Source organism: Emiliania huxleyi, assembly GCF_000372725.1.
Source record: "Emiliania huxleyi CCMP1516 chromosome Unknown EMIHUscaffold_161, whole genome shotgun sequence".
In the NCBI taxonomy this organism is placed as follows: domain Eukaryota; phylum Haptophyta; order Isochrysidales; family Noelaerhabdaceae; genus Emiliania; species Emiliania huxleyi.
This window is the reverse complement of record NW_005200970.1, coordinates 47,494-75,260: the sequence shown is the minus strand read 5'-3', so window position 1 is coordinate 75,260 and position 27,767 is coordinate 47,494. Positions and strand designations below refer to the sequence as shown.

General features: G+C 67.4%; 7 protein-coding genes across 7 annotated transcripts in view; 2 read left to right on the top strand and 5 right to left on the bottom strand.

The window, feature by feature from the left end:
- Positions 1-905: 905 nt before the first annotated feature.
- On the bottom strand, positions 906-4,838 carry EMIHUDRAFT_467862 (kinesin light chain). The gene is made up of 9 exons (XM_005785321.1): positions 4,321-4,838; positions 3,942-4,037; positions 3,708-3,761; positions 3,410-3,496; positions 3,026-3,115; positions 2,172-2,339; positions 1,868-1,955; positions 1,495-1,712; positions 906-1,414 (listed from the first exon to the last, which is right to left on the bottom strand). Exons 1-9 carry the CDS (start codon positions 4,816-4,818, stop codon positions 1,292-1,294), a joined length of 1,422 nt encoding a protein of 473 aa, XP_005785378.1. The 5' UTR covers positions 4,819-4,838; the 3' UTR covers positions 906-1,291.
- A 467-nt stretch (positions 4,839-5,305) lies between these two features.
- Positions 5,306-6,142, bottom strand: EMIHUDRAFT_230096 (hypothetical protein; the record flags this gene model as incomplete). Its single annotated transcript, XM_005785320.1, has 1 exon — positions 5,306-6,142. The coding sequence occupies one exon, from the start codon at positions 6,140-6,142 to the stop codon at positions 5,306-5,308; it is 837 nt and encodes a 278-aa protein (XP_005785377.1).
- Positions 6,143-12,190: 6,048 nt separating this feature from the next.
- Positions 12,191-12,517, top strand: EMIHUDRAFT_230094 (hypothetical protein; the record flags this gene model as incomplete). The annotated part of the gene is made up of 1 exon (XM_005785319.1): positions 12,191-12,517. The coding sequence occupies one exon, from the start codon at positions 12,191-12,193 to the stop codon at positions 12,515-12,517; it is 327 nt and encodes a 108-aa protein (XP_005785376.1).
- Positions 12,518-12,960: 443 nt separating this feature from the next.
- On the bottom strand, positions 12,961-13,827 carry EMIHUDRAFT_230093 (hypothetical protein; the record flags this gene model as incomplete). Its single annotated transcript, XM_005785318.1, has 2 exons — positions 12,961-13,242; positions 13,450-13,827. 2 exons carry the CDS (start codon positions 13,825-13,827, stop codon positions 12,961-12,963), a joined length of 660 nt encoding a protein of 219 aa, XP_005785375.1.
- A 2,349-nt stretch (positions 13,828-16,176) lies between these two features.
- Positions 16,177-17,811, bottom strand: EMIHUDRAFT_230091 (hypothetical protein; the record flags this gene model as incomplete). The annotated part of the gene is made up of 2 exons (XM_005785317.1): positions 16,177-16,527; positions 16,681-17,811. 2 exons carry the CDS (start codon positions 17,809-17,811, stop codon positions 16,177-16,179), a joined length of 1,482 nt encoding a protein of 493 aa, XP_005785374.1.
- Positions 17,812-20,386: 2,575 nt separating this feature from the next.
- On the bottom strand, positions 20,387-21,307 carry EMIHUDRAFT_230090 (hypothetical protein; the record flags this gene model as incomplete). The annotated part of the gene is made up of 1 exon (XM_005785316.1): positions 20,387-21,307. One exon carries the CDS (start codon positions 21,305-21,307, stop codon positions 20,387-20,389), a length of 921 nt encoding a protein of 306 aa, XP_005785373.1.
- A 2,491-nt stretch (positions 21,308-23,798) lies between these two features.
- EMIHUDRAFT_111983 (hypothetical protein) overlaps positions 23,799-27,767 on the top strand; it is a gene marked incomplete at both ends in the record, with an annotated part of 18,520 nt that continues 14,551 nt past the window's right edge. Inside the window, 5 exons of the mRNA XM_005785315.1 lie at positions 23,799-23,852; positions 23,906-24,496; positions 24,839-24,934; positions 25,369-26,067; positions 26,405-26,470. Of these exons, the coding sequence (XP_005785372.1) occupies positions 23,799-23,852; positions 23,906-24,496; positions 24,839-24,934; positions 25,369-26,067; positions 26,405-26,470 (1,506 nt within the window). The remainder of the gene's footprint in view (positions 23,853-23,905; positions 24,497-24,838; positions 24,935-25,368; positions 26,068-26,404; positions 26,471-27,767) is intronic.

Here is a 27,767-nt window from a genome sequence, read left to right as displayed (position 1 = left end):
GTCGCACGAGGTCTCCTCCATGTAGCCCGCACGCTCCTCCTCGAACTCCTTCTAGCGCCTCCAAGTGCTCCACGTGCAATCTCCAGCCTAGATCAAGTCCTCCTTCACACCCCCCCAACTCACCCACAAAGCCACCTCTTCCTCGGTCCAACGCAGCGCCTCAAGCCGTGCCTGCTCCTGGTTGACTGTCGCAAGCCGCTGCTCATGGAGCAGCGGCTGCTCCTCGTGCTCGTGATCTGATGAAAGCTCGGCATCGCTCAGCGCTTGCGCCATCGGGACGTCAGCCTCTGCCACCGGAGCGGCGGCCTCGGACTGCATCGCTGGGTCTGCAGCTCCGTCGACCTCCTCGGTGGGAGGGTCGGCGGCGGGCGGGTCGGCGGCGGCGCCGTCGGCAGTGGCGTCCACTGGAGCACCGCCCGTGCGCACACCAAAGTGGATTAGGAAGGCGTTCTTGGCGGCACGTGTCCACCCCTTTGGCTTGGGGCCGCCTGCACCGTGTCGATGGAGCATTGGCAATGCCGCGCGGCGCCTACGAATGGTTCGGGAACGCCGCCCATGGGAACGGCGCTCTCGGCAGAGCTTTCGTGGCGGGGAGACGGCTGCCCGGAGGTGCCCGGAGCGCTCTCCCGGCTCACTGAGAGGGGAGATGGCGGATTTTTTTACATGGGTCGGGAGGGCAGCTCACGGCGGTCACGCTGCGCGCACCTTGAGTCGCGAGGGCGATGCGGCGACGGTTACCCGACGTCGGACGGACCGTCCACAGTGGTGCCAGGGTGCAGGCATGAATGGGTCTGACCTCGAAAAAAATCGCGATTTAGCGACACAGGTAATTAATCATGTGGGTTGTGTCATCGTGGCGCAGGCGGCGGGAGCGACACACGTTACTTTAGTCTCCACATCGCGTGTTTTACATAGCCCCGCTTCAAATGTATGCAAACCTCACAGCGGGGCCTCGCTGTGCTCCCCTTAGACCTAGAGCGCGGCACATCGACGCAGTCCCGCTCACAAAGTCTCTCACATGAGACAACACATGCACCAGAGATTGCACATGCACTACTGCCGCGGCCGCGCCGAGCGACTCTGCCGCGCGCGGGTGTGCGCGCGCCAGACGTTGTACACCGCGGGGCGACGCCACTCGCCCCGCGGGATCACGAGGCAGGGGGGCACGAGGCAAGGGGCGCGAGCCCTCCCCGTCTCCCCTCCTCCGCCTCCTCCGCACCCCTCGCCGTGCCTCGGCCGCCTCCCGCTCCTCCCCGCCGCCGCCGCCCCCGCAAGGCTCAGTAGGGCGGCCTCAGTACGACGGCGTCTCGAAGTGGAAAGCGAAGCCTCCGCCGCCGAGCTCCCCGAGCGGCAGCTCCGCCGCGCCGTGGCCCAGCGAGACGAGGTCCTTGGAGTAGTTGTCTTCGAAGCTCACCTAGACGAGACCACACACCCCACGGACACGTCACGGACATGTCCGGTCCCCTCGCGACCACCGGCGCCGTCGAAGCGCACCGTCTGCAGCGTGTGCGAGAACTGGCCCAGCTCCACGTAGTCCACAACCGAATGCGGCGCCGGCTTGTGCCCCCGCGCCGTCGGCAAGCTCGCCGGCAAATCCGACGGCAGCGCGCCCCACTCGCCGGTGATCGCCGCCGCCTCGTCGCCCTTGCCCTGCTGCCGCAGCAGCACCGCCAGCATCCACGAGTAGCGCACAGTCAGCGTGTGCCCCTCGCCTACAGCCGAGGGACGGCCGACGTGCAGCCGAGATGCAGCGCGCGCGGCACGCCTCTCCCTCCTCCTCGGGCTGCTCGCCTAACGAGACCCCCTCCCCAGACCGCTCAGTAAAGAAGGCCCGTGCAAGCGCGCCGTCTCCCAGCCCCCGGCACTCCTAGCCGGCGCGCGCACGCGGCGACGAGCTCGCGCGCCAGCGGCTCCGCCTGCGACGGCCGGCCCTCGTCGTGGTACTTTTGGGTCGCCTAGCGCGAGATGGGCCGAGATGAGCCGAGGTGCGGCGGCGCGTCGGCAGGCGCTGCCACCGCTGCGTCGGCTGCGTCGCCTCGGCCATCAGCGCGAGATATGGGGAGATTTGGGGAGATATGGGGAGATGTGGGGAGATTGCGTCGCCTCGGCCATCAGCGCGAGATATGGGGAGATATGGGGAGGTATGGGGAGATATGGGGAGATTGCGTCGCCTCGGCCATCAGCGCGAGCGTTGCCGGGTGCGCCTCGCCTCTGCTGGCGCGCAGCAGCGCCACCGCCTCCTCGTACCGGCTGAGGTGCCCCAGCACGCGCGCGTGCGCCTCTTGTGCGGACAGCGTGTCCTCGTGCGCCGGCCCGAGCACCAGCGCCGACAGCTCGGCCTAATCCACTAAGGACGGACCCACTCACGGATAGCTGGTTAGTCAGGCACCAGCGCCGTCTTTGCTCGGCCTCGCGGCGCAGCAGCGGCTCCGCCTCCGCAAGCTGTCCTGCTGGCAGAGAGAAGGCGTGGAGAGGCGCCGCGGGTCTCGGCTGCCTCTCGGCTGCCTCTCGGCTGCCTCTCGGCTGCCTCTCGGCTGCCTCTCGGCTGCCTCTCGGCTGCCTCTCGGCTGCCTCTCGGCTGCCTCTCGGCCGCCTCTCGGCCGCCTCTCGGCATCATCTCGGCTGCATCTCGGACCTCGGTCGCGGTAGGTCTGGGCGAGGTTCGAGACGGCGGTGAGCGTGTGCGGGTGCCTCTCGCCGAGCGCCTGGGAAGAAGGGAACGTGTCGTGGACGTGTCGTGGGACGGGTCGTGGGACGTGTCGTGGGACATGTCGTGGACGTGTCGTGGGCGTGTCGTGGACATGTCGTGGACGTGTCGTGGACATGTCGTGGACGTGTCGTGGACGTGTCGTGGGCGTGTCGTGTGCATGTCGTGGACGTGTCGTGGGCGTGTCGTGGACATGTCGTGGACGTGTCGTGGACATGTCGTGGACGTGTCGTGGACGTGTCGTGGACATGTCGTGGGCGTGTCGTGGGCAGGAAGAAAACGTGTCGTGGGCGTGTCGTGGGCGTCGAGCGCCGAGACACAGGCGTCGAGTTGCGCGCGGAACAGCGCCTCCGCCTCGGACAGCTTCGAGGCGGACAGGTCGGGCATCGCGTCAGCGAGCACGCGCGCCTAGCCGAGATATGGGGAGGTATGGGGAGAGATGGGGAGAGACGGGGAGAGATGGGGAGAGGTGGGGAGAGATGGGGAGAGGTGGGGAGAGACGGGGAGAGATGGGGAGAGATGGGGAGAGGTGGCGAGAGATGGGGAGAGATGGGGAGAGACGGGGAGAGATGGGGAGAGAGGGGGAGAGGTGGGGAGAGATGGGGAGAGGTGGGGAGAGATGGGCAGAGGTGGGGAGAGGTGGGGAGGGATGGGGAGTTATGGGGAGATGTGGGGAGATGGCGTCCGCGAGCAGGCACGCGCTTGCGCCACCAGCGCCGAGGCGAGGTTGGAGCAGGCGATGCGAGTCTCGGGGTGGCTGCCGCCGAGCGAGTCGGTCGAGAGAGCCACCTGGTGCACGGGAGTGAGCGGGAGGTCTCTGGACATCGAGACGGGCGTCTGCGAGCGAGGCCCCCCGGGAGGGGCAACGAATGGATCGCGGAAGATATGCGGAGATATGGGGAGACATGGGGCGATATGGGGAGATATGGGGAGATTGCGCTTCGGTGCGGAGGCGTGGCGGAGATATGGGGAGACGTGGGGAGATATGGGGAGATTGCGCCTCGGTGCGGAGGCAGGTCTCCGCCTCATCGAGCTTGTTGACGGCGATCAGCGCCTGGCCGGTCCGCGAGAGGGCGATGAGGGGAGGGATGGGGAGAGATGGGGAGAGATGGGGAGGGATGGGGAGGGATGGGGAGAGATGGGGAGGGATGGGGAGAGATGGGGAGAGATGGGGAGAGATGGGGAGGGATGGGGAGAGATGGGGAGAGATGGGGAGAGATGGGGAGATCAGCGCCTGGCCCAGCTGCGAGAGGGCGATGAGCGTGGTCGGGTGCGCCTCGCCGTGGTAGGCGGCGCACGAGGAGTGGGTCAGCCGCGCCGTCTCCTCGGCCTGCGCGGCGGACAGGGCGGAGAGACGGGAGTCTGGGAAGGCCTGGGCGAGTCTGGGCAGGTCTGTGAGTGTCCGGGCAGGTCTTGGCGAGTCTGGGAGAATCTGGGAGGGACTGGAAAGGTCTGGGAGGGTCTGGAAAGGTCTGGGAGAGGTCGAGGAGAGGTCGAGGAGAGGTCGAGGAGTGGCGCCTTCTCGTCCTGGCAGAGGAGACTGCTAGGAAGGTGCTAGGAAGGAGACTTTGAAGGTACTAGGAACGTGCTAGGAAGGTGCTACGGAGCGGCGCCTCCTCGTGCCGCCCGACCTGGGAGAGGAGTGAGACAGCGTGCCCGTGGCAGAGGAGCGTGTCGGGGTGGCAAGGGCCCAGCGTGCGCAGCGACGCCGCGCACTGCTTCTTCGCCAGCGTCACCGCCGCGTGCAGCGAGCCGCGCGCCGCCAGCACCGCAGTCAGGTGTCCCATCGCGTACAGGGTGCGAGGGTCATCGCTGCCGTGGAGGGCGCGGCGGCGCGCGAGGACGCGCGCAAAGTACGCCTCCGCACGCGTCAGGTCGCCCGCCTCGCGATACGCCTGCGCCATCCCGTTGAGCGAACGGAGCTCCTGCTCCTCCTCTCGCTCCCGGCTCGGTGTCTCCTCCGGCACGGTCGGGTCCACAAAGGTCATACGCCGCGGGTCAGCCTCGACGCCGAGGTGGAGCCCGCGGCGGCCCAGCACCGACGCCGCGCCGAGGCGGCCGCGGAGGGCCAATAGGGGGCGGGACGACAGGCGCGAGCCAGCCAGCCTCATCTGCTGCGAAGCTGTCCGAGTGTGTGGGGACGCACGCGGATCCGGCCGATATGCAGGCGCCGTAACCTGCCGTAACGATCCAATTTCGCTGCAATATTCCCACTCCAGCACTTGAGCACTTGGATAGGGTCGATTCCGCATGGTACGGGACCCCTCGATCGTCTCGCCCTCCCTCACTGGTGTGTTCATTGGGGGGGTCATAACAAGTGCTCACTTGCTTCCCGCGAGGCTCGACCATCTCTGCGCAACAGAATATGCTCGCAACAGAATCTGCTGTGACAGCTGTGGGGTGCAGCTGCATGTGGGCGACGGCCCGGTGCCCGGAGCTGTGCGTGCGTGCGCCTGCCGTCTCCGGTCGCGGTTGCGCGCGGCATGTGTGTGCAGTGTTGCTGTATTTTATTCTCCTTCTCCTCACAAACATCGTCAACACAGAAAAAGCCAAGAGGTTCGAAGGCGGGAAAAGCGGTGCTGTGATCCTTTGTGCGCGTCACATCCGCACCACGAAGCCGCCACGGTCACAGTCGCCCTCTGGCACCGTCGGAGAGGGCACGGGGTCGGGAGCGCGCAACGAGCAGCGTGTGATCCAAGTCGCCGCTACACCAAGCAGGGGCAGCACGCCGGCGGCGAGCGCGGCCGCTTTCGTCTGCCCGCCCGCAAATGCCGTTGCCACCAGAGCCGCATAGCCGAGCACGCCAAGCCACGTGAAGGCGATCTCGAACCGCCTCAGGCGCACGTTCCGGCCGAGCACGAGAGCAATCGAGACGCCTGCGAGTGCTCCGAAGAGGTGCCCCTCGTACGAGACATTGTCCGACCTCCAGAATATCAAGGCGGCGACGTCGACGACGATCAGGATCAGGAGCACGCAGAGCCGTAGCACCCGGGCGGGCATCTCGGCCCAGTTGAGCGCGAGGAGAGACAGCTGGCTGAAGAACGCTGCGTAGATGGCGCCGCTCGTGCCACGCACACGCGTGTCCGGGTCCGCCACCCCATGAAGCGCCGCGCCGATGCAGCCTCCGCCGAACAGAACGCAGGCGACATGAGGCACGCCCTCGGTGATCTCCAGGAAGCAGCCCGCGATGGCGAGGAACGCCACGTTCGACCAGAGGTGCTCTTGGTCGACGTGCGAGATCATGGCCGCGAGGCACGACCACCATGGTCCCTCATTAGACCGACCATAAGACCAGCCGTGCGCGTCATTGGCGAAAAAGATGACGATGCACGCGACGCAAGTCGCCACGGTGAGGATTGGGAGGCGGCATATGAGCGGCGCCTGGTGCACTGCGCCCCAGTAGGAGGCGCCACTGGAGGGGCGCGGCTTGGACATCGCGGACTGAAAGAAGCGGGCCGTCGCGGGCCGACAACGCTGCACGAGCAAGTAGCCCGCCGTTGCAGAAGTTCGGCGATGCCTGCCAGCGTGCCTCAACGATCGCCGTGCGTGGACGCGGTGTTGCGAGGCGACGAAGCGGCAGTGCGTTCGTGGCTCGAGAGAGGCGGGGGAGCAAACAACGCGCGCGAAAATGGCGAAGTAACCGGCGTTACCCTGCTGATCGACGCCGCAACCTTCGGCCACGAGCGTGTGGCTGCCTTGCTGCTGCAGCACGGCGCAGAGGTCGACATGCAGAGCAGCGTCGGCGTCACCGCGCTGATGGGCGCCGCTGCAGACGGCCACGAGCGGGTCGTCGAGCTGCTCCTGCAGCACGGCGCGGATGCCAACCTGCAGGACAGCAATGGCGTCACCGCGCTGATGCCCGCCGCCAGTTATGGCCACGAGCGAGTGGTCGAGCTGCTGCTGCGGCATGGCGCGGAGGTCAATCTGCAAGATAGCAACGACTTCACCACGCTGATGCGCGCCGCCTCCAAAGGCCACGAGCGGGTGGTCGAGCTGCTGCTCAAGCGCGGCGCGGAGGTCTACACCGTGTTGATGGGCGCCGCTGCATCCGGCCACGAGCGGGTGGTCGAGTTGCTCCTTCGACACGGCGCGGATGCCAACCTGAAGAACAGCAAAGGCGGCACCGTGCTGATGCACGCCGCCTCCAATGGCCACGAGCGGGTGGTAGAGTTGCTGCTTCAGCGCGGCGCGGAGGTCAACTTGCAGGACAGCAACGGCCTCACTGCGCTGATGACCGCCGCTGCCAACGGCCACGAGCGAGTGGTCGACTTGCTGCTTCAGCGCGGCGCGGAGATCGACCAGCAGAAGAGCGACGCCGACGGCGGCACCGCGCTGACGCTTGCCGCCAACAACGGCCACGAGCGGGTGGTCGAGCTGCTGCTTCAGCGTGGCGCTGAGGTCAACCTGCAGAGCAGAGGCGCTACCGCGCTGATGCGCGCCGCCGCCCAAGGCCACCTCCCCGTCGTGCTCTGCCTTCTGCAGGCTGGCGCAGAGACGAAGGCACGCTCTCCGGCCGGCTGGTCCGCGCTGCAGCTCGCCAAGAAGGAGGCGGCCAAGCCTGCGACTGCCGAGGCCGCCAGTGCTCCTCCAAAGGACCACGCCGGGTGCGTGCGCGCTCTCACAGAGCATACAGCGGCTGAGAGAGAGGCCGAGGCGGCAGAGAAGGCGGCAGAGAAGGCGCTCGAGGCCAAGAGGCGGCGCGAGCAGCGCGAGCGGGAGGAGGCGGCGGCGGCGCGAGAGCGCGAGCAGGTGGCACGACAGCGCGAAGCGGAGCGGGCGGCGGACGAGGCGTGCCGAGCGGCGGACGCTGCGGCGCTGGAGGAGCAGAGGCGAGCGATTGCGGCAGAGGCGGAGGCGAAGCTGGCCGCTGAGCGCGCGGCAGCAGAGGAGACGCTGCGGGCGAGGGAGGCGGAGAGGCGAGCAGCAGAGGAGGCGCAGCGAGAGGAGCAGCGGGCGGCGGCGGCGGCTCGCAACGCGGCTCAGGCAGAGGCGGAGCGGCGCGAGAAGGAGGCTGCGGATAGGAGGGCGGAGGAGGAGAAGGCGAAGCAGCGCGCAAAGGCGGCCGAGAAGAAAGCGGTTAGAAAGGAGGGCAAGGCGAAGAACAAGGAGGCCAAGAAGGCGACGCCTGCCTTCAAGCTAGAGGAGGAGCGAAGGGCGAAGGCTGCGGCAGATGTTCGCGCACAGGAGGAGAGGGCGGCGCGGCTGGCTGCTGAGCAGGAGGCGGCGAGGCGAGCGGAGCGCGAGGCGGCAGAGCGAGCGGGTGCGGCGGAGCAGGCTGCGCTGCGCGAGGCTGAGGAGCTAGCAGAGGCGCTGCGCCGGTCAGAGGTGGATGCAGAGGAGGCGCTGGCGCGTCGGGTGTCGCGGTGCGAGGAGGCGGTGAGCAGCGAGTCGACCGGCGGCGGGGGGGATTTGCTAGAACGGGTCGATCGGCTGGAGGCGAGCCTCGGCGCGGCGACCGAGGGTAGTCTCGAGGAGCGGGTCAGCGCCATCGAGCGTTTGATCGGGCCAGCGGCGGCAGAGGCGGCGGAGCAGCAGCTGCCAGTCACTGAGCCGCTTGCTGCTGTCTCACTAGCGGACGCCGGCCCCGACACGGCGGCGAGGCGAGCGGAGCGCGAGGCGGCAGAGCGAGCGGGTGCGGCGGAGCGGGCATCGCTGCGAGAAGCTACGGAGCTAGCAGAGGCGCTGCGCCGGTCAGAGGCGGATGCGGAGGAGGCGGCGCTGGCGCGTGAGATAGCGCGGCGCGGCGGTGGGTGAGGTGGGGTGGGGGGGGGGGGGGCGGCGTGGCGTGGAGCTCCGAGATAGCGCGAGATCGCCCGAGATCGCGCGGCGCGGCCCGAGATCGCCCGAGATCGCGCGGCGCGGCCCGGGGCGGGGTGGATGGGTTGGGAGCGAGGGGGCGAAAGTGTTCAGTGCGGTAGATGGCGAGCTCGAGGCGCGTGAGCCGGACTTGTGAGCCGGACCACCCCCTCTTGTTCTCTGCGTTGTTGAGCCAGGACTCAACATACTCGGGCTCGTAATCCCAAACTGTCACTCCCCTTTCTCCCGGCCGGGGTGGGGCGCGCGCGGGGGCGGCGGGTGTGCGGCGGGTGTGAGGGATGTCTGTGAGCCCGAGAGCGATATGCCATGTCCGCCTTGCGTTGTTTCATAACATCGAAGGCATGCTCAAAAAAAAAAACGCAGTGTCACTGGCCCGGCCGCCGCCGTGTTGCCGCCGCCGTGTCTTACGGTGTTCGCGGCACAGTTTGCTGCATGCAGCCTGACGCCCAGAGGCAGCCCGACAAGTTTTTGGAGCTCAGCCCGGCCTCCCTGCGGAGGGTAGGGGGCGTGCTCACGGCGCTGCTGCTGTTGGTGGGCGTCCTCCGGCTGCGCGCGTCCCCGCTCGGCGTCGCTGGGCCGCACCATATCGTGCTGCTGTTCGCCGCGGGCAACTACGCCTCCTCGGCCTCGTCGGCGCTGCAGCTCTGGTCGCTCCTCACCAAGCACCAGTCTTCGGCCGCGCTCTCCGTGCAGGCCTCTCGCCTCGCCTTTGGCGCCTCGCTGCTGCGCGCGGTGTGGTCGCTCACCGGCCACGCGTTCCGCGCGAGCCTGATCTCCAACCTCGACGTGGTGCTCTCGGTGATCCTGTCGGGCGCGCTCGCCCTCGCCCTCTCGCCCTCGGTCGGCCCTTCGCTCGGCGTGCAGCCGGCGCGCCTCGACGAGTTCCCAGCGTTTAAGGCGGCGGGCGCCGCCGCGGCGCTCTCAGTGCTCAGCATGGTCTTTGGCCTCAGCGGCGAGGGCGACGAGGCCGCGCCTCCAGTGCGGCGCGGAGTGGACGCGTCCTGGTCGCGTCCGAGCCACGTCCACGCCCCACCCGTAGGACGCCTCCAACTCGCTCCGGTGGGTCACGCTCGCGTGCGCCATCTACACGCAGATGCTGGCGGTGCTGCCGATGTGTGTGCTCGCCACCTCCCCCCCCTCCCCCCCCCCTTTTCCTCCTCCCCCCTCCCCCCCCCCCCCCACTCCCCCTGCGCCGCAACTCTGCTCCACCAACATCGCTCTGCTCCACCTCCCGCACCCGCGCCCCGCCCCCGCCTCCTCCCCCGCCGCTCCTCGCCGCTCACTCTGGCTCTTCGAAGATGCGTCCGAGGGGTGTCCGAGGGGTGTCCGAGGGGTGTCCGAGGGGTGTCTGAGGGGTGTCCGAGGGTTGTCTGAGGGCGCGTGCCCCGCAGGCGCGCCGCCCTTGCACGCGCGAAGCGGGTCGAGGCGCTCACCTCGCACGCCGTCGCTTGCCTCGCCGTCGGCGCGGTGTTCCGGGTGCTGATGTGGCTGCTGCTGATGCTCGAAGGGGAGTTCCACATGCTGCTGGCCCCTAGATGCCCCACCCTCTCCGACCGCCACTTGAGAGGGCGCGCACTCCACCCGACTCGCCGGCAGCCCTCTGCCACTCGCCGCCTATTCACGCGGTGCTCCGGGGACGCTGCGCCCCGCCCGCGCTCGCGCCCCGACTTGGTGCGTGCCATGGCGCAGGCTGCTGATGCTCGGCGACTTTGTGCTCGTCGCTCTCCTCGCCGACTTCCTCTCGCTCTACGCGGAGGCCGTCAAGGAGGGCGGCCTCGAGGCAAACGTCTCGCTCAACGGCGCAGAGATGGCCTAGGGGCCCGCTCCCGGTACGGTAGGGCCGTTCGACGCCATCGCACTGGAACGCTGGTTGGTTGGGCCAAATAAGAGGGACTGCAGTATACCAAGGTATTCGTTTTGAAAAAGAAAAACTATGAACAAATGGCGGAGACCGGCAGCCTTCCCCAAGCGGTGTGGAAAGCGGCCGGGCGAGGCGACGAGGCGGCGCTGCTGTCGTGGCTCGAAAGCGGCGGGCGGGTCAATGCGACTTGCCGGGCGGGCGATGTGAGTGGCGTCACCGTGCTGATGCTCGCCGCCATCCAAGGCCACGAGCGGGTGGTCGAGCTGCTGCTTCAACGCGGCGCGGAGGTCAACCTGCAGAGCAGCGACGGCGGCACCGCACTGACGTACGCTGCCACTAAAGGCCACGAGCGGGTGAGCGAGCTGCTGCTTCAACGCGGCGCGGAGGTCAACAAGCAGAACAGCGACGGCGGCACCGCGCTGATGCTCGCCGCCGCCAGCGGCCACGAGCGAGTGGTCGAGCTGCTGCTGCAGCGCGGCGCGGAGGTCAACCTGCAGAAGAGCAACGGTAGCACCGCACTGATGGGCGCCGCCTACAATGGCCACGAGCGGGTGGTCGAGCTGCTGATTCGGCATGGCGCGGATATCAACCTGCAGGACAGCAACGGCGTCACCGCGCTGATGAGCGCCGCTGGCGACGGCCACGAGCGAGTGGTCGACTTGCTGCTTCAGCGCGGCGCGGATGTCAACCTGCAGAAGAGCGACGGCTGGACCGCGCTGATGCTCGCCGCTGGCTTTGGCCACCCCGCCATCGTGCTCCGCCTGCTGCGGGCGGGCGCGGATACAAAGCTGCGCGCTGCAGACGGCAAGTCCGCGCTGCAGTACGCCAGGGAGCAGGGCCACAGCGAGTGCGTCGAGGCCTTCCGGCAGCACATCGCGGAGGTGACTGCGAGCCAGCGCGAGGCGGCGGCGGGCGGCGCGGGCGGCGCTATCTCGGTCGAAGCGGCCTCTTCCGGCTCGCTGGGCCTTCCCGAAGAGGCGTTTGAAGCGGCCCTCCAAGGCGACGAGGCGGCGCTGCTGGCGTGGCTCGACAGCGGCGGGCGGGTCAATGCGACTTGCCGGGCGGGCGATGGGAGCGGCATCACGCTGATGATGCTCGCCGCCAACAACGGCCACGAGCGAGTGGTCGAGCTGCTGCTTCAGCGTGGCGCTGAGATCAACAAGCAGGAGAGCAAAGGTCGCACCGCGCTGATGTTCGCCGCCCGCTACGGCCACGAGCGAGTGGTCGAGCTGCTGCTACAGCGCAGCGCGGATGCCAACCTGCAGAACAGCGACGGCAGCACCGCGCTGATGCTCGCCGCCAGCTACAGCCACGACCGGGTGGTCGAGCTGCTGCTGCAGCGCGGCGCGGATGCTAACTTGCAGGATAGCACTGGCAACACCGCGCTGATGTTTGCCGCCGTCAAAGGCCACTCCGCCATCGTGCGCCACCTGCTGCGAGCGGGCGCCGATACGACGGCGTTCAATGCGAGCGGCAGGACGGCGCTTCAGATGGCCGAAGAGAGGGGCCACAGCGAGTGCGTGCGCGCCCTCGAGGAGCTCGCGGCGGCGCAGTCAGCGGCGAGGGCGGTGGAGAGTGCGGCGGCAGAGGCGGAGGCGGCGCGGCATGCCGAGGCGCTGCTGGCGGAGGAGGAGGCGGAGAAGGAGGCGGGGCGCGTCAAGGAGAGCAAGAAGGGGAAGAAGAAGAAGAAGAAGGGGAAGGGTGGCGGGGGCGGCGCTGGGCCATCGCGGGAACCGGAGGATGAGGCAGCGCTGGCGGCGGTAGAGGAGGCGGAGCTGGCGGCGGCGCTCGAGGAGAGCGCGAGGATGGAGGGAGCGAGGCCGGTGGTGGAGGAGCGGACGCTTGTCACTGCGACCGAGGGCGGCTCGCCGTCGGCTGCAGAGGCGCCGGTTGCGAAGGAGGAGGAGGAGCCGCCGGCCGACTTCATCTGCCCGATCACGACCGAGATTATGGTCGAGCCAGTCGTGGCGGCCGACGGGCAGTCGTATGAGCGGACTGCGATCGAGCGTTGGCTCGCGACCAAGTCAACGAGCCCGCTGACCGGCGGCGAGCTCGAGCGTAGCATCCTGATCCCGAACCACAACTTGCGCCGGACGATTCGAGAGTGGCAGGAGGCGCGGGCGTCACTTTGAGCCCCCAGCCGGCGGCGAAGATTAGCATCTAGTGCAACGGGGGCAAGGGACCTAACTACCAGGCGGTGCCCAAGCCCGAGCAGCGCAGCGCCGGGGATCGCGATCCTTCGCGAGCGTGCTTGATGTGGACGACAGACGACCCCACACTAGTTCCGCCTTTTGCCTACTTCCCCTTTGGCGCACGGCGCAGGTACCAGGTTGGTCGGGCTCGGGTTGTGCGCACTCAGGCACTCTTGGGCCCCGGATCACGCGGATACGGCTTGTTATGTTTATCTCCGCACTCCGGGTGCCGGATCCCGGATGCCGGCGCCGCGTGCTGCTCTGAGTTTTCAAAATCTAGACGACAAATATCAAAACACAGCCCGACCGATATCCCGAACCTTCAAGCTTCAACCGGGGTCTCCACACGGCCCCGCGCACCGCGGAGGCCGCCTCTCCCGCTCCTAGTCGCGTGGCGGGGAGAGCTGCAGCGACCGGCGCGCGATCTCCACCTCGACCCTATGCGGCTGCCCGCCGGAGCCGCAGACCTCCCTGCCCCGCAGCGCCTCGAGCCCGGCGGCTGCGAGGCTCGCGCTCTCAAAGAGCACAAACAGCGTCTTCGTCCCGTTGGTGGGGAGGAGCTTGAGGTGGCGGTAGCCGGGCAGATTGCTCACCAGGCCCGCCAGGCTGTCCTCGCCGACCCACTCCGGCAGCCGCCTCAGGCAGAGCGTGTCGTCGCTGCCCCTCTGCGCGTCGTCATAGCGCGAGCGCTTGACGCCGCCCCCGCCGCCGACGCGCGGTGCCGCGCCCGCATCCCGGTGCGAGTATCCGCCGCAGGCGGGGTTGCCGTACCCGTATCCGTACGCGGCGCCGGCGCCCGCGCCGCCGCTGAACGGACCGCCGTACGCATATGCTTGCAATGGTGGGGCGTGCGGATACGGCGGAGGCGCCACCGACCGGGCGGCGTACGAGGTGAAGGCCGCGTACGCGGGCGCCGCGTCGCGCCGCGACGAGCCGCCGCGGTCGTCGTCGAGGTCGCGGCGCGCGATCTCGACGGCGAGGGGCCGCATGTGCGGCATCTCCTCGTCGAATTGCAGCCCCTGCAGCCGCTCGCAGGCGTGGGCGGCCGACGTGGGCGAGTCGAAGCGCACAAAGCCGGTGACGAGGCGCCGTCCGTCGCCGGGCGCGAGGTGGCATGACTCGTACCCCGGGAGGAGCACGGCGAGGTTGCGGAGCTCTCGCAGACGCACGTCGTTCGGCAGGCCATGCACGCAGATGGTGCGGACCCCGCCCGCCGCCTGCGGGGTGCTCGCGTGCAGCTGGTACTCCATCGGGCGAGTAGAGGCACACGCGCGCTCTTCCGAGGTCTCTCGGAGCAGAGCCCCGTCGAGTCCTCGAAAGAGCTACCCATGGGTCCTCGGAGAGGGTACCCTGGGTGGGCGGGGCCTCTACTCGCCAGGTACTCCATCGGGGCGAGCCCTGGATGAAAGAATTTTACGACAGTCCCTCGCACAACACTGGGCACGGGACTGGCGCGCACTGGCACTAACACAGGTACACCACTGGAGCCGCCTAAGCGACTCCCGCGAGGACGGCGAGGCACTTAGCTCCGTGCACTCGATGAAAAGAATTTTACAACTCCTCCCTCGCACGCCTATCGATCCGTCGTTTCGTGGTTCAATGGAGTCCCGCATCGCCAATAGTGTGCTCATCGAGCTCATCAGCTCGGAATCTCTGGGTCTGGCTCAGCACCGTCACCGTCCTTCGCAGCGATGGGCGGCGCTCGGCGGCGGTGATGGGCGCGGATCCTCCAGCGGCACAGCGATGAGCGCGATCGTGAGGAGGCATGAGGTCTTCATGGCGGGGGGTGCGTCGTCCCAGCAACACGGGGAGCGACCAGCTCCCAAAGCCGCGGGGGGGCGTCCCAAAAGAAGAATTTTGCTCCGTGTTGTGCAAAAGAAGAAGTACGCAATCCGCGCCTTCGATTCACGCGTGTCACGTCCCGCAGCTCCCGCCGATCTCCCGCTAACGGATCTTACCCCTCCTGTAACCTCTCCTTATGGAATTCCTATTTAACACACAACAACTCTCTCTCACAGCAGACAGGCTCGACACAGGCGCGGACTAGTAACAAGCATCAAAATTCCTCTCGGCCGCCTTCCCTCCCCCACTTGCGCAAGCCAACCCTCTTTTACGCTCAGAGATCCTCCATGTCATCGAGGTCCGCCTCCGCCTCGAAGCCGCCTCCGGCGCTGTACGCGGCGGATGCCACCGGCGACCAGACGGCGTTGAGCTCCTTCGCCTTCTCCTCAAACTCTCTCGCCGTGGAGTCCCGTATAAGTGAGATCGCCGATGTAGACGTCATTTGAGCACTTGAGCACCGGATAGGGTCGATTCCGCGTCGGCGGCTCTTGCTCCTTTAGCTCGCACGGCTGCCGGTATCCGAGCGCCTCCTTTCTCGCCCTCGCCATCTGTTCCGCCACGTCGCCGGCGTCACTCCCTCTCTTGACCACTACGACTATACCGTCGTGCTGCAACGACAGCACTGCGTGGCCGTTGCGCGCGGCCCAACGCACCTTTTCGCCCTTCGGCTGATACTCTCCGCCTCCTGAAAGGCGAACGATTTGACTGTGCGTTCCGGGTGCCCCTTCCCTGGCTTGTGGTGCGCAATCCAATCCGTGACAAAGCGGGTCATTCCCGTCCTCTCCTCCAGGCTATTGAATTGCTCAGCCAGAGTGTGCCCTCGGCTTGCGCCTGAAGGTACGCCCCAAAGTCAAAGGAGCCTCCGCCCTCTAGTCCTACCCTTGTCTGCTTCAGTTTGTCCTTGTCTCCAACCCCCACCTCTCCGCCCACGTCGCCACATTCCCGGCCATGTCGATCGAGGCTAAGAGCGTCTTCACCCGCGCACGTCTCTCCCGCCGCCCCTCTCCCTGGAACAAGGCCGCCCCCATGCTGCTTAGGATTTCCTCCCTGTTGCTCAGGAATTGCTTTGTCACGCCGCTCCCCGGCCCCACCATCTGCACTCGCGCTCGCGGGTGCGCCGCAGCATCATCAAAGTCGTGGAACGGGCCAAGGGCCAGCGTCCGGAGTCGGCGTGGCAGCGCAAACGGATCGACGTCACGGTCCGGCGGCACCGCGTATTCCTTCGACGTGCTCACTAGCCCTGCGTCCACCAGCGCCGCCCCCATATGTCCGTACCCCAGTATCTCACGACGACGGTCGCCCATCGCGCTCCGGCCCGTCTACTCGCCCTCCCAAGCAGCTTTCTGAGTTCTAAGGTAAGGTAAGGTAAGGTAAACTTCTCCACAGTTCTGTATCATCTCCCGCTCCACATGGCGTTAGGGGCGTGTGCGAAGATAAAAAGAATTTTCGTTCCGATCAAGAAGGCCGAACTCGCGATAAACTTCTTCGTGGCCACGGGGGGGCTGTGAAGTGTGATAACTCGCCCGGTCATACACACCGTTTTGAACCCAAATCGCCGGACTTTTACCCCACACCCCCATCCTATGGCAGCCTGTACACCGATACGCTTCGACTTCGAGTACCGTACGCTGTACAGACAGTATCCACGAGCGTGCGAGCGGCCCGACCATGCGATGGATCATGCGGATGGGTCCAAGAGCTCCACAGCGATGCACAGCGCGGCGCTGTCCTCTCTCACTCCAAGCTCTCACCCAATCTCACCGTGCGGCCGCCTCGAGCTTGCCCACCGCCGCCCCGAGCCGCTCGACGAGCCGCACAAACTCGTCGTCGCCGCTCGGCCCGTCGCGCGCCCACCGCTCGGCGTCGTGGTGCTCGGCCGCGTTGCGCCACACGCGCAGCGTGTGCATCTCGGCGTGCAGCCGCTCGGGCATCGCGCACGCGCCGCGCCAGAAGTCGAGGCGCACCTTGAACTCGGAGGGCGCCAGCGCCCGGTGCGGCGCGTACACGGCGTCGAGCCGGCGCACGAGGGCGTCGAAGGCGTCGGACGACTTGCGCTGTAGCCCGCGCACCTTGGCGGCACCGTCGGTGGCCGCCGCGGCGGAGCCCAGCTTGCGAACGAGCAGCGAGGGCGCGGAGGGCACGTACGAAGCGCGCGCGTCGTCCGCTGCCGCCACCGCCGCCGCCGCCGCCGCCGCTGCTGGCGCGTCCTCGGCGGCCTCGCCGCCGGAGGACGCGAGGCAGCCGTCAAGCGTCTCGAGCACCCTCGCGAGCTCGATGCGCTTGCGACGCTTCGGGTGGCACAGCCCGTCGCTGCGCGAGTGCACGAGCGCCGCAAGCTTCTGGGCGACGTGCGTGGGCCAGGCGGGCTGCGCAAACCTCTCGGCGGGGATGTCCTCAAAGTCGGCGTCATGCTCGGCCTCAATCTTCGTGATGATGTCGAGGGGCGATCGGTTGGTGAGGATGACGAGCAGCGTGATCCCCACTGCGTACCCGTCGGTGATCACGCTGTGCCCCTCGCCCGACAGGATGAACTGGTCGGCGTATCCCGGCGTGTAGCACGCGCCGCTTCGCGTGGTGAGCGAGGCGGCGGCACCCGTCGCCGCCGACTTGGCGAAGCCCGTGTCCGAGAGGTACGCGGTGAGCCGCTCGTCGAGCAGGATGTTGGCCGGCTTGAAGTCGCGGTGGATCACGGCGGGCTTGCCGCCCGCGATCGCGCCGTGCAGGTAGGCGAGGGCCCCGACCGCCTCGCGCACGATCCGCAGCCGCTGCCGCCACGTCAGCGGCTTGGGCTCTCGGTCGGCGAAGAGACCGAGCCGACGGAGCTGCGCGCAGTCGTCGGCGGCGAGCCGTAGCCGGCTCTCTAACGAGCCGCCGGTCATGAGGGGGAAGACGAGGCACGGCGCGGCGAGGTCGAGGCAGTGGCCGAGCAGCGGCAGCAGGTGCGGGTGGCGGCACTGCCGCAGGATGGTAATCTCGCGCTCGAGCGCCTGCAGCTCCGAGCTCGAGTGGACCTCGTGCATCTTCTTGACCGCGACGAGGCAGCTGCCCGCCTCGGGGTGGGGCAGTGCGCCGCGGTAGACGCTGGCGCAGCCGCCCTTGCCCACCATGCTCGCCGAGCTAAACTGCTCCGTCGCCTCTTGCAAGGGCGCCAGCGGGATGGGGAGCACCTTGAGCTGATCGCCCTCGTGTGGCCAGTCGGCGGCAACGGCCATGCCGCTCCGCTCCACCGCGACCGGCTCGGAGGCGACAGACAGCTCTTCCAGCTTCGACTCCGCCGCGCTAACCTCGTCGGCCAAGGCAGGCAGCGCGCCCATGTGCGGCATGGCAGCGGCGATGCCCGCTCGGAGCGCGGAGGGGCTGTTCGCAGTGTCGAGCGACTTGAGCGCGCCCATCGCCGCGCCATGCGCCTTGCGCAACCGCTGGCTCTCCCGCTTCCGCGCCTCCTTCAGCTTGTCGCGCGCGCGCCTCGCCTCTGCCAGCACGGCCGGGCTCGCGAGGCCGCTGCACGCCTCCAGAGCGCTCGCTAGGCCGACGTACGAGCCAGCAGCCACGGCTTGCTGCAGTGCCTCGTCCGCCGCAGCGATGGCGGCTGCGTCGGCGGGAGGAGGAGATGGGGCTGGCGGTGGGGTTGGCGGCTGCAAAGCGGCGGTGGCGCTGGAGCCAGGTGCCGCGTTGTCTGCCTCACCGCCGCCGCTCTTCTTCTTCTTCTTCTTCTTGCCCTTCTTGCTCTCCTTGGCGCGCTCCTCCTTCTCCGCTTCCTCCTCCGCCAGCAGCGCCTCGGCATGCCGCGCCGCCTCCGCCTCTGCCGCCGCTCTCTCCGCCTCCCTCGCCGCCGCCGTCTCCGCCGCCGCCGCCGCCGCATGCTCCTCGATGGCGCGCACGCACTCGGAATAGCCCTTCTCTTTGGCCAGCTGCAGCGCTGTCTTGCCGTTCTCAGCGCGCGCCGCCGTGTCAGCGCCCACCCGCAGCAAGCGCCGCACGACGGCGGGGCGGTTGAAGCTGGCGGCGTGATATAGCGCGGTGAAGCCTTCGCTCCTCTGCAGGTTGACCTCCGCGCCGTGCCGAATCAGCAAATCGACGACCTGCTCGTGGCCGTAGCCGGCGGCCTGCATCAGCGCGGTCATGCCGACGTCGCTCATCTGCAGGTTGACATCAGCTCCACGCCGTATCAGCAAATCGACCACCTGCTCGTGGCCGTGGTGGGCGGCGTACATCAGCGCAGTCCAGCCGGTGCTGTCCTGCAAGTTGACCTCCGCTCCGTTCCGCAGCAGCAGCTCGACCACCCGCTCGTGGACGTTGGTGGCGGCAAACATCAGCGCGGTGCGGCCATTGCTCTCCTGCAGGTTGACCTCCGCTCCGTTCCGCAGCAGCAGCTCGACCACCCGCTCGTGGCCGTGCTGGGCGGCGCTCATCAGCGCGGTGCCGCCTTTGCTGCTCTGCAAGTTGATCTCAGCGCCGTGCCGCAGCAGCAGCTCGACCACCCGCTCGTGGCCGTGGTTGGCGGCGTTCATCAGCAGCGTGATGCCGCTCACCTCGCCTCTCTCGTACGTCGCGTTGACCCGCCCGCCGCCGTCGAGCCACGCCAGCACCGCCTTCTCCTCGCCTCGTCCAACCGCTGTCACGACCTCGTCAGGGACTTCCACGACACCGCTCAGCTCCGCCGCCGCCGCCGACAGATTAACCGGCCGGACTAGCACGCTCTCGACGCCGCCCTCGAGCGCCACCGCGTACCGCCCGCCCTCAAAGCTCCGCGCCTCGCCCCGCCGCCCGTTCAGCTCGGGGCAGGCCGAGAGCCCACCAAGCACAACCCGCTGCCCGAGGAGCGGCGCGTCTTCAGCTGCCGCTGCCGCGCCCGAGGAGGCGCCGCCCGCCCCTGCTCCGCCTTCTGCAACCGCCGCCGCGACCACTGCCGCCTCAGACAAGACCTTGACGCACTCGGTGTTGCCCTCCCCCTTGGCCATCTGCAGCGCCGTCTTGCCGCTCGCACTGCGCGCCGCCGCGTCGGCGCCCTCGCGCAGCAAGCGGGTCACGACGGCGGAGCGGTTGAAGATGGCGGCGTACATCAGCGCGTTCCAGCCGTCGCTGCTCTGCAGGTTGATCTCCGCGCCGCGCCGTATCAGCAGCTCAACCATCCGATCGAGGCCTTGGCCAGCGGCGTACATGAGCGCGCTTTCGCCGACGCTGTCCTGCAGGTTGATCTCCACGCCGTGCCGAATCAGCAGCTCGACCACCCGCTCGCGGCCGTGCTGGGCGGCGGCCATCAGCGCGGTGCGGCCGAGGCCGTCCCGCAAGTTGGTCTCCGCGCCGTGCCGCAGCAGCAAGTCGACCACCCGCTCGTGGCCGCTGAAGGCGGCGTACATCAGCAGCGTGAGGCCGCCCAAGCCTTCTCTCTCGTACGTCGCGTTGACCCGCCCGCCGCCGTCGAGCCACGCCAGCACCGCCTCCTCCTCGCCTCGTCCAACCGCTGTCACGACCTCGTCAGGGACTTCCACGACACCGCTCAGCTCCGCCGCCGCCGCCGACAGATTAATCGGCCGGACTAGCACGCTCTCGACGCCGCCCTCGAGCGCCACCGCGTACCGCCCGCCCTCAAAGCTCCGCGCCTCGCCCCGCCGCCCGTTCAGCTCGGGGCGGGCCGAGAGCCCACCAAGCACAACCCGCTGCCCGAGGAGCGGCGCGTCTTCAGCCACCGCGAATGGAGCCGAAAGGCCCACCACCCAGGCGCGAGCCATGGGGCCTCACAGTCATGGGGCCTCACAGCGAGAGATCGAGCTCTAATGTCTAAACCGCGCACTGTAAACACTCAAGCGTCAAGGCGTTGATTCCAAAAACAAAAAGTTAGACTTGTTTGTTTGTTTGGTATTGGTATTGCTAAAAATCTCTCTCTCTCTTGATTCCCGGGTGCGGGCTGGAAGTCCGATCCCCGCCCCGTCCCGCCCCCCCCCCGCCGCCCACCCTGCCTGCCGCTCAGATGCCCGCCATGCGGCGGCGGGGCGCGTCGGGCTTCGGCGGCCTCCGGCGGAACGGCTCGTGGTGAAAGTACTTTGGCCTCCGGTCGAACCGGACGTGCAGCCACGGCACACCTGTCCCCTCGGTTGAGATCCACGTCGGCTCGCTCTTTGCCGCCGCCTCGCGGGCCGCCTTGCCGACGGCGCGCCAGAGCGCGTCGCGCGTCGCCGCCGGCGCGCCCTCCGCAAAGGCGCCGAGGTGAGCGTACGCGTCAAGCTGCTGCGGCTGCCCCTTTGCCGCGGGCGGGCAAGGCACGACGAGGGTCGCGTCGCCGCCGAGGTTGGGGAAGGAGGTGGCGAGGCAGGGGGCGGCGGCGGAGAGCTGCACGGCAAAGGCGGACGGGTCCGCGCGCGCGCCCGCGAGCCTCGGCGCGCGCAGCGTCGCCATCTCAAACAGCGCGCCTCGGCTCTCCTTTGAGAGAGGCGCCGTCTCCCAAAAGAGGGCGGGCGCGTGCGGCGAAGCTCGCAGCGACTCGTCGATGAGCGGACCGAGCTCGCCGCTCTCGAGCGCGTCGATCGCAGCCGCCCACGTCAGCGGCGCCCCTCGCCGCGAGAAGCGGACCACTCGAGCGCCGTCGCCCGGCTCGTCGCTCGAGCTCGCGGCGAGGGCTGCAGCCGCCCTGTCCGCCGCCCTCGGGTCGCGCGGCTGCAGCGCGGACGCCGCTGTGGTGAGCGCCGTGGCGGCTATGACCGCGATGACCGCCGCCGCGGCGAGGATGGCGGAGAGGAAGAGGCACGGCAGCGCGCCAACGTTTGTCTTGATGGTGGGCTCGTCGACGCTCACGCCGGCGGCAGAGACGGTATAGACGCGGGAGCGGGAGGAGCCCTTGCTCGTGATTGGGCTCGATGCGGAGGGAGAGCTGGCGGACTCATCTGGCATTGAGACGACAACCTACCAGCGACTTCTTCGGCTTGAGCAAACTGCGACCGAAAAGAATTTAGACAAACCAACTCTCTCTCACAGCAGACAGGCTCGACACAGGTGCGAACTGGCGCGTGCTAGTACTATCACCGGCACACCACCGGAGCCGCCTAAGCGACTCCGTTAAGAATTTTTCCGCGAATTTGTTCCGACATGGACATGTCGCTATGCGCTCCCCGCTCCCCTTCCCCTGTTTCCCCATCGTCCTGGCGTTTGCCGGCGCCTCAAAGAAATTCCACGCGTACCGCTGCCATTTCTCGAGCATTTGGGGTAGGTTGGGCGGCGTCTGCGACTGCACCAGGTACCACGCACAGGATTGCACGTGATTCTTGATGACTATATTTCGGCCCCGTCTTGAGCGAGGCATGCCTCGTCCCACCCATCGCTCATACCGCTTCTCCATCTTTGCCGTCACAGTCTCCTCCCACTTGCGGGCTATCCTCTCTGGGGCGCCGAGGAAAATGCCGAGATATCGGATGAGCGGGCTCGTTGTGTTGATGTCGCGTCCCTCCTCCCACCCCTGCGGCAGGTCGGTCGAGTCCCGGAGCGACCCGACCCTCATGCCAAAAGTCTTAGACCATGAGTTCAGCGCGCCCGACCCGTCCTCGTAGATATTTAGCAGTCGTTTGAATTCATTGAGCTGGCCGGTGTTTCGTAGGAATATGATCAAATCGTCGGCGAACCCTAGCACTTTTAGGGTGTGGCGCAGTTGGTCGTCGCCTCCCGTCCCGGGAATTTCCACTCCCTGGAGAGTGTCGGTTGTGCTGATGAGGGAGAGGAAGCTCTGTATCACCAAAAGGCCTCCTTGTGACACTCCGTTTGTCGGTCTGAACGCCCCTCCAATGTGCGAGTTGACCTTGACTTTGTACTCGCTGTTCTCGTATAGTATTTCTACCATTCGCCTGAAGTCCTCGTGAATACCCATCGATTGCATCACCTGGTGCATAAAGTCCCATTGCACTCGCGGGTACGCATTGTCCTGATCGCAAAAGAGTAGAAACCCCCCCTCCATGAGCTCATCCGCCCATGCGATGTAATCTTGCACGAGCTGTGTGTTCTCGACGATGAGTTTTCCGGCTTGGAAAGCCTTCTGGTCCGGGGAGACTAATTTCGCTAGGAGTGGCCGGATGCTGATCACCATCGCCTTCTCCATAATTCTCACAATTGCGTTTGAGACGCCGATTGGTCGGTAGTTTTTGAGGCTCAAACGGCTTCCTTTTTCTTTGTAAAGTAAGGATATGATGGTGGTGCGCATTCCTTCCGGCGTAATGCCGTCCGCATGGATCTGAGCAAAAGCCTCGCTCATCAGTGTTGCCAGTGGGCTTGGCATCTCAATGATCTCCGTTTCCCCTGTGGCGGGGTCCCTGCGCGGCACTCTGATTCGCGCTCCAACCACTTTGTAGAAGTCGCTCGAGACGCCGTCTTCCCCCGGCGTCTTGCCCGACGCCATCTCTTCGATCGCATATTGCATGACGTATATCGTCCATCACAATGGCTGCCAAAGTCGAGCTCGCGTCCAGCAGCGGCGGCCCTCCACTTTGTATTCGCCACACGCCTCCACGCGAGATTATCCGAGATTACCCGAGATGCCTAAAATGTGTGTGTGTGTGTGTCTGTCTGTGTGCGTCGCATGTGACGGTCCGAGAACAACCACTAATTATGCTACATCCCCATTCTCTCAGCTTTTGTCGCGTCCCGACTGATTCTTCTCTGCTTACCGCCCCTGTTCTTTCCTCTGGGAGCCCTGCGCCGCTTCCCCTCAGACTTCCCTTCATTCCCTGCAGTGGCCTCCGCGCTACCCCCGGCTTCCTCACTCGATGGTCCCCCTCCTCTAGGCTCACGAGGCTTCGAGCGAACAGGTGTCCCCTGAGGGCTAGGGCGAGCTAAGACTAGGTGCTCCAGCGCGAAATTTTTTTGAAAGACGGCGGTTTCCGCGGAGTCATCCTCGTTGGGGGGACATCTAGACTGGCCATCGCAGAGCAGATTGTGAATGAGCTTGCCTGCGGCGAGGGCAGTCGAGTGCACGGAGCTAAGTGCCTTGCCGTCCTCGCAGGAGTCGCTTAGGCGGCTCTCGTGGTGTACCTGTGTTAGTGCCAGTGCGCGCCAGTCCCGTGCCTAGTGTCGTGCGAGGGAGTTTTATTCTCTTTATAAAATCGCGGCCGCCGACGGAAAATCCGAAGTCCGCGGTCTTCGTTGCCATGCTCCTGAAGTTGGTCCCGCTTCTCGTCGCGCTGCCAGCGTCTGCCCGGTATTCGCTCCGCCCTACTACAATGACTCACTCAGGCAGGCTGAGCCTCACACGCGCACACCGGCTAGGGGAGCTCCCACACATCCTGAGCGAACTTAGTTGAGTTGCGTGGAGCGCGAAAAAAATATTTTTGAAACACGGCGGTTTCCGCGGTTTTGGCCGCGGGGTGCATCTCGCGGGGTACATCTTGGACTGGCGCCGATGCTCAAGGCTGCCTCGCTTCTGTTCGTCGCTTTGCCGGCGTCTGCCCTGCCGGTGCGTCGCTCCGCCCTGCCGCAGTTCCTCACAACATGTACATGTACATGTAGGCTGCCTACACGCATCACACGAGTGCGCAGGCCAACACCGTCAACGACATCAACCCGACCGCTCGGGGCCTCGCCTTTGCGCCCAAGCCCTCGCCCGTGCCCGACGTGGTCGACGACCCCGCCTGGCTGATCGCCACCTCTGGCTTCTGCTCGAACCTCAACGTCATGATCAAGGAGCGCGACGTCGAGGCGAGCGAGACGGAGGGCGACACCGCGGCCCACTTCGTCGCCGACATCGAGTTCAACTACTACCCGCAGACGGCGGTCAAATTTACCGACTTCCCTCACCACCTCGCAAAGACCATCGAGGGCGATGCGGCCGAGGCGGACGCGCTGGCCTCCAGCGATTGGGACCACAAGAACATCGCGCTGCTCGAGCCGACGTCGACGTGCGGCGCTGACGAACAGAACGACCAGGCTTGGGGCATCTCGGTCTTCAAGGTCGAGGAGCACCGCCACTGCACTGACGGCGAGACCGCGTGGGACGGACACCCCTGCGTCCACTACTCCGGCTACGTCTCGGCGGCTACATCCAACTTTGTCAACGTGAATGAGGGGCGGTTCGTCTGCCAGCTGTTCGTCGACTCGGAAGTGGAAGGCTATTGCGTAAGTGTTTTATCACAGTCCAGCGTAGTTCTGGCCCGGTGCGCAGCAGCCTACGAGAACGATGGCGGCCAGAACTACGCCGAGGACTGCTGGGAGCCATGCGGACAAAAATCGGGGGACTGTGAGTGGTGCGGCGACTACTACCCGGGAGGCACCCACATGGCCTGCTGCCGGGCCAACGCGGGCGACTACACGGCGGAGTGTGTGGGCCGCGGCCCCCTTTTCTACCACGCATGCTACTGGCCGGCATCGGCTGGCGGCAAGAGGGGCGGCTTTTCTATTTGATATGGCTCCTCTAGCGAGGCACAGCGTTGAGTGGTGTTCGAGTCGTTCGGTGGGTTTGGGAAGGGGGTCGGCGAGATCCTCTGGGGGGCGGCGAACGTGCTGCAGAACAAGCTGACGCGGGCCCAGTACCTCGATGAGGTGACTTGGAGCTGGCTGGGGCTGCAGAAGCAGCGCATCTCAGTCGTTCTTCACACGGCCATCGCAGAGCAGATTGTGAATGAGCTTGCCAGCGGCGAGGGAGGTCGAGTGCACGGAGCTAAGTGCCTCGCCATCCTCGCGGGAGTCGCTTAGGCGGCTCCAGTGGTGTACCTGTGTTAGTGCCAGTGCGCGCCAGTCCCGTGCCCAGGTTGTGCGAGGAAGTCTTCGAAAATTCTTTTTTTCACGGCAGCCGGTGTCGGCGGCCGTTTATACCGCGCGGCGCGATGTTGCTGCTCCTGTGGCATTTGACGTTCGTCGCCCTCGTACTCGCCGCCTTTGCGGCCGCAGCGGCTTGTCTCGTGCTGTGGGTTCCTCGCTTCGTCCGCGAGCAGTGCGGCGGCTGGCTCTGCGACGGTCTGCGGGTACGGTGGCAGGCGCGGCCGCTCGCGCTCGTGCTCGAGAATGTCGCTGTGCGCGAGGAGTCGCTGGCCCTCGTCTGCTCGTATGCGATCGGCCTGCTGCTCCCGGTGACGCTACGCTCGCTCGAGTGCGACAGAGTCGAGCTCCGCCTCTCGGGTGGGCGGCTGCTCCGGCTGGCGGCCAAAGCGGCGGCGAGCAAAGCGAGGAGGAGGAGAGCCTCGGGCGGCGACGGCGAGCGGTTCGGCTCGGTCGGCGAGGCCGCGATCGACAGCATCGCTGCCGTCGACCCGCTCGCCGGGGCCGCGCTCACCTGCGTCTTTGTGGGCCTCCGCATGCAGCACACGCTGCAGAGGCCGGCAGAGTGGGCCGACTCAGCGCACGCGCAAAAGATGCTCTCTCCTCCGGCGGCCGAGCTCGCCGCCGCGCTTCCGGTCCTGCTGCAGGCCGGCTCGGCAGCCCTCGCGCAGAAATGGGCCCAGGGCGACGGCGGCGACGGCGGCGAGGGCGGCGAGGGCGGCGAGGGCGGCGAGGGCGGCGAGGGCAGCGACGGCGGCAGAGGCGAGGGGCGAGGCGGTGCCGAGATTTGCGACGGGCAATGCGACGCTACGGGGACGGCGCGCGAGGAGGCGCGGGCCGCGCAGGCGGCGGCGCTGCAGGCGGCTCGGGCGACAGGCGACGGCTGGGCGGTTGCAGACCCGATCCTGGCGCCTCCGGTGCGAGATACGGGGAGATGTGGGGAGATGTGGGGAGATGTGGGGAGATGTGGCGGACCCGATCCTGGCGCCTCCGGTGTGCTGAGGAGGCTGGCCTTGGCGGCAAGGCGGTGAGGCGGTGAGGCGGTGAGGCGGTGAGGCGGTGGGGCGGTGGGGCGGTGAGGCGGTGAGGCGGTGGGGCGGTGAGGCGGTGGGGCGGTGAGGCGGTGGGGCGGTGAGGCGGTGAGGCGGTGAGGCGGTGAGGCGGGCACCGTGAGCGATTCGCTGCTAATGGGGCGGAGGAGGTGTGGCTGGGTGAAGCGACATCTCCCGCCCCCCCCTCCTCCTCGTGCCTCAGGTGCGGAAGAGCTGGGGATGGCTCAAGCTGCTCAACTCGGTCGCCTTCGAGCTCGCCTCCGCCCAAGTGGCCCTTGCCTTGCCACCCCTGGAGCAGCCGACCGCAGAGCAACCGCCCCTCGACGCCGCCCCTCCTCCAACCGGCGACAGCCCCGAGCCTCGCCGCCGTCACCCCTCGCCCTCCGCCTCGGCGTTTGACGTCGCCGCCGCCGCCGCCGCCGCCGCCGCCGCCTCCAGCGCCGCCGACGCCGCCGCCGCTGCGCCGCCGCGTCTCGCGGCGAGCTCGGCCGCCCCTACCGCCACTCCTGCCACCATTCCTGCCTCCGTTCCAGCCGCCGTTCCTGCCGCCACTCCTGCTGCGCCCGCCGACCCGGCGGACAGGGCGGCGGACAGGGCGGCGGAGCGGGTTGCGGAGCGGGTTGCGGCGGCTAGGGCAGTGGCTGCGAGGCTAGCGGCGCGAGCGGCGAAGCTCTGGCCGAAGCTCCGAGTCGTCCTTCCGTCCTCTCGTGATGGGCGTGGGACGGTGTCGAATAGGCGAGCCCTGCCGTGGGCCCTGCTGGCGGCCCCGCCGCACCCTCCCGCGCCCCCCGCCCTTCCCCTCTGGCCGACCCGGCCGCGTGCTCTGTGCTGCTGCGGCTCAGCCGGGCGGTCGTCCGGCCGGGGCTAGGCGCTGCTGTCGGAGATGCGGAATCTCGCCACATCTCCCCACACCTCCCCACACCTCCCCACACCTCCCCGCACCTCCCCACACCTCCCCACACCTCCCCGCACCTCCCCACACCTCCCCACACCTCCCCACACCTCCCCACATCTCCCCACACCTCCCCGCACCTCCCCACACCTCCCCACACCTCACCGCACCTCCCCACACCTCCCCACCATCTCCCCGCACCTCCCCACACCTCCCCACCATCTCCCCACCATCCCCCCACACCTCCCCACACCCCTCGGTGCCGACTGATCAGCCAGCTTCCCACGCTCGAGAGTGCCCGAGCTTGCCACAGATCAGCCAGCTCCCCGGCACCGTCTCTCACAGCGGCATGCGCCCGTGCAGGCCCCCCTGCCGAGCCCGTCCCTCCCGCAGCGCTGCCCCCCGGCCAGCCGGCCCTGCAGCGCGGCGCGGCCGTCTTCATCGAGACGGCAGACCCCGAGGTGGACCCCCCCCCCCCCCCTAATCAACTCCTAATCGACTCTTAATCACCTCTTAATCACCTCTTAATTACCTCGAGGTGGACCTCCCCCCCCCGTCCTAATCAACTCCTAATCACCTCTTAATCACCTCTTAATTACCTCGAGGTGGACCCTCCCCCACCCCCCCTCGCAATCAACTCCTAATCAACTCCTAATCGACTCTTAACCGCCTT

Excerpts from the sequence above, each read along its gene's own strand:
- EMIHUDRAFT_467862 (XM_005785321.1), bottom strand. The coding sequence starts at position 4,818 with ATGAGGCTGGCTGGCTCGCGCCTGTCGTCCCGCCCCCTATTGGCCCTC. Across the intron at positions 2,340-3,025 it reads GCGCGCAACTCGACGCCTGT|GCCGAGCTGTCGGCGCTGGT; the intron begins GTCTCGGCGCTC and ends TTAGTGGATTAG. Across the intron at positions 1,956-2,171 it reads CGCTCGCGCTGATGGCCGAG|GCGACCCAAAAGTACCACGA; the intron begins GCGACGCAATCT and ends ATCTCGCGCTAG.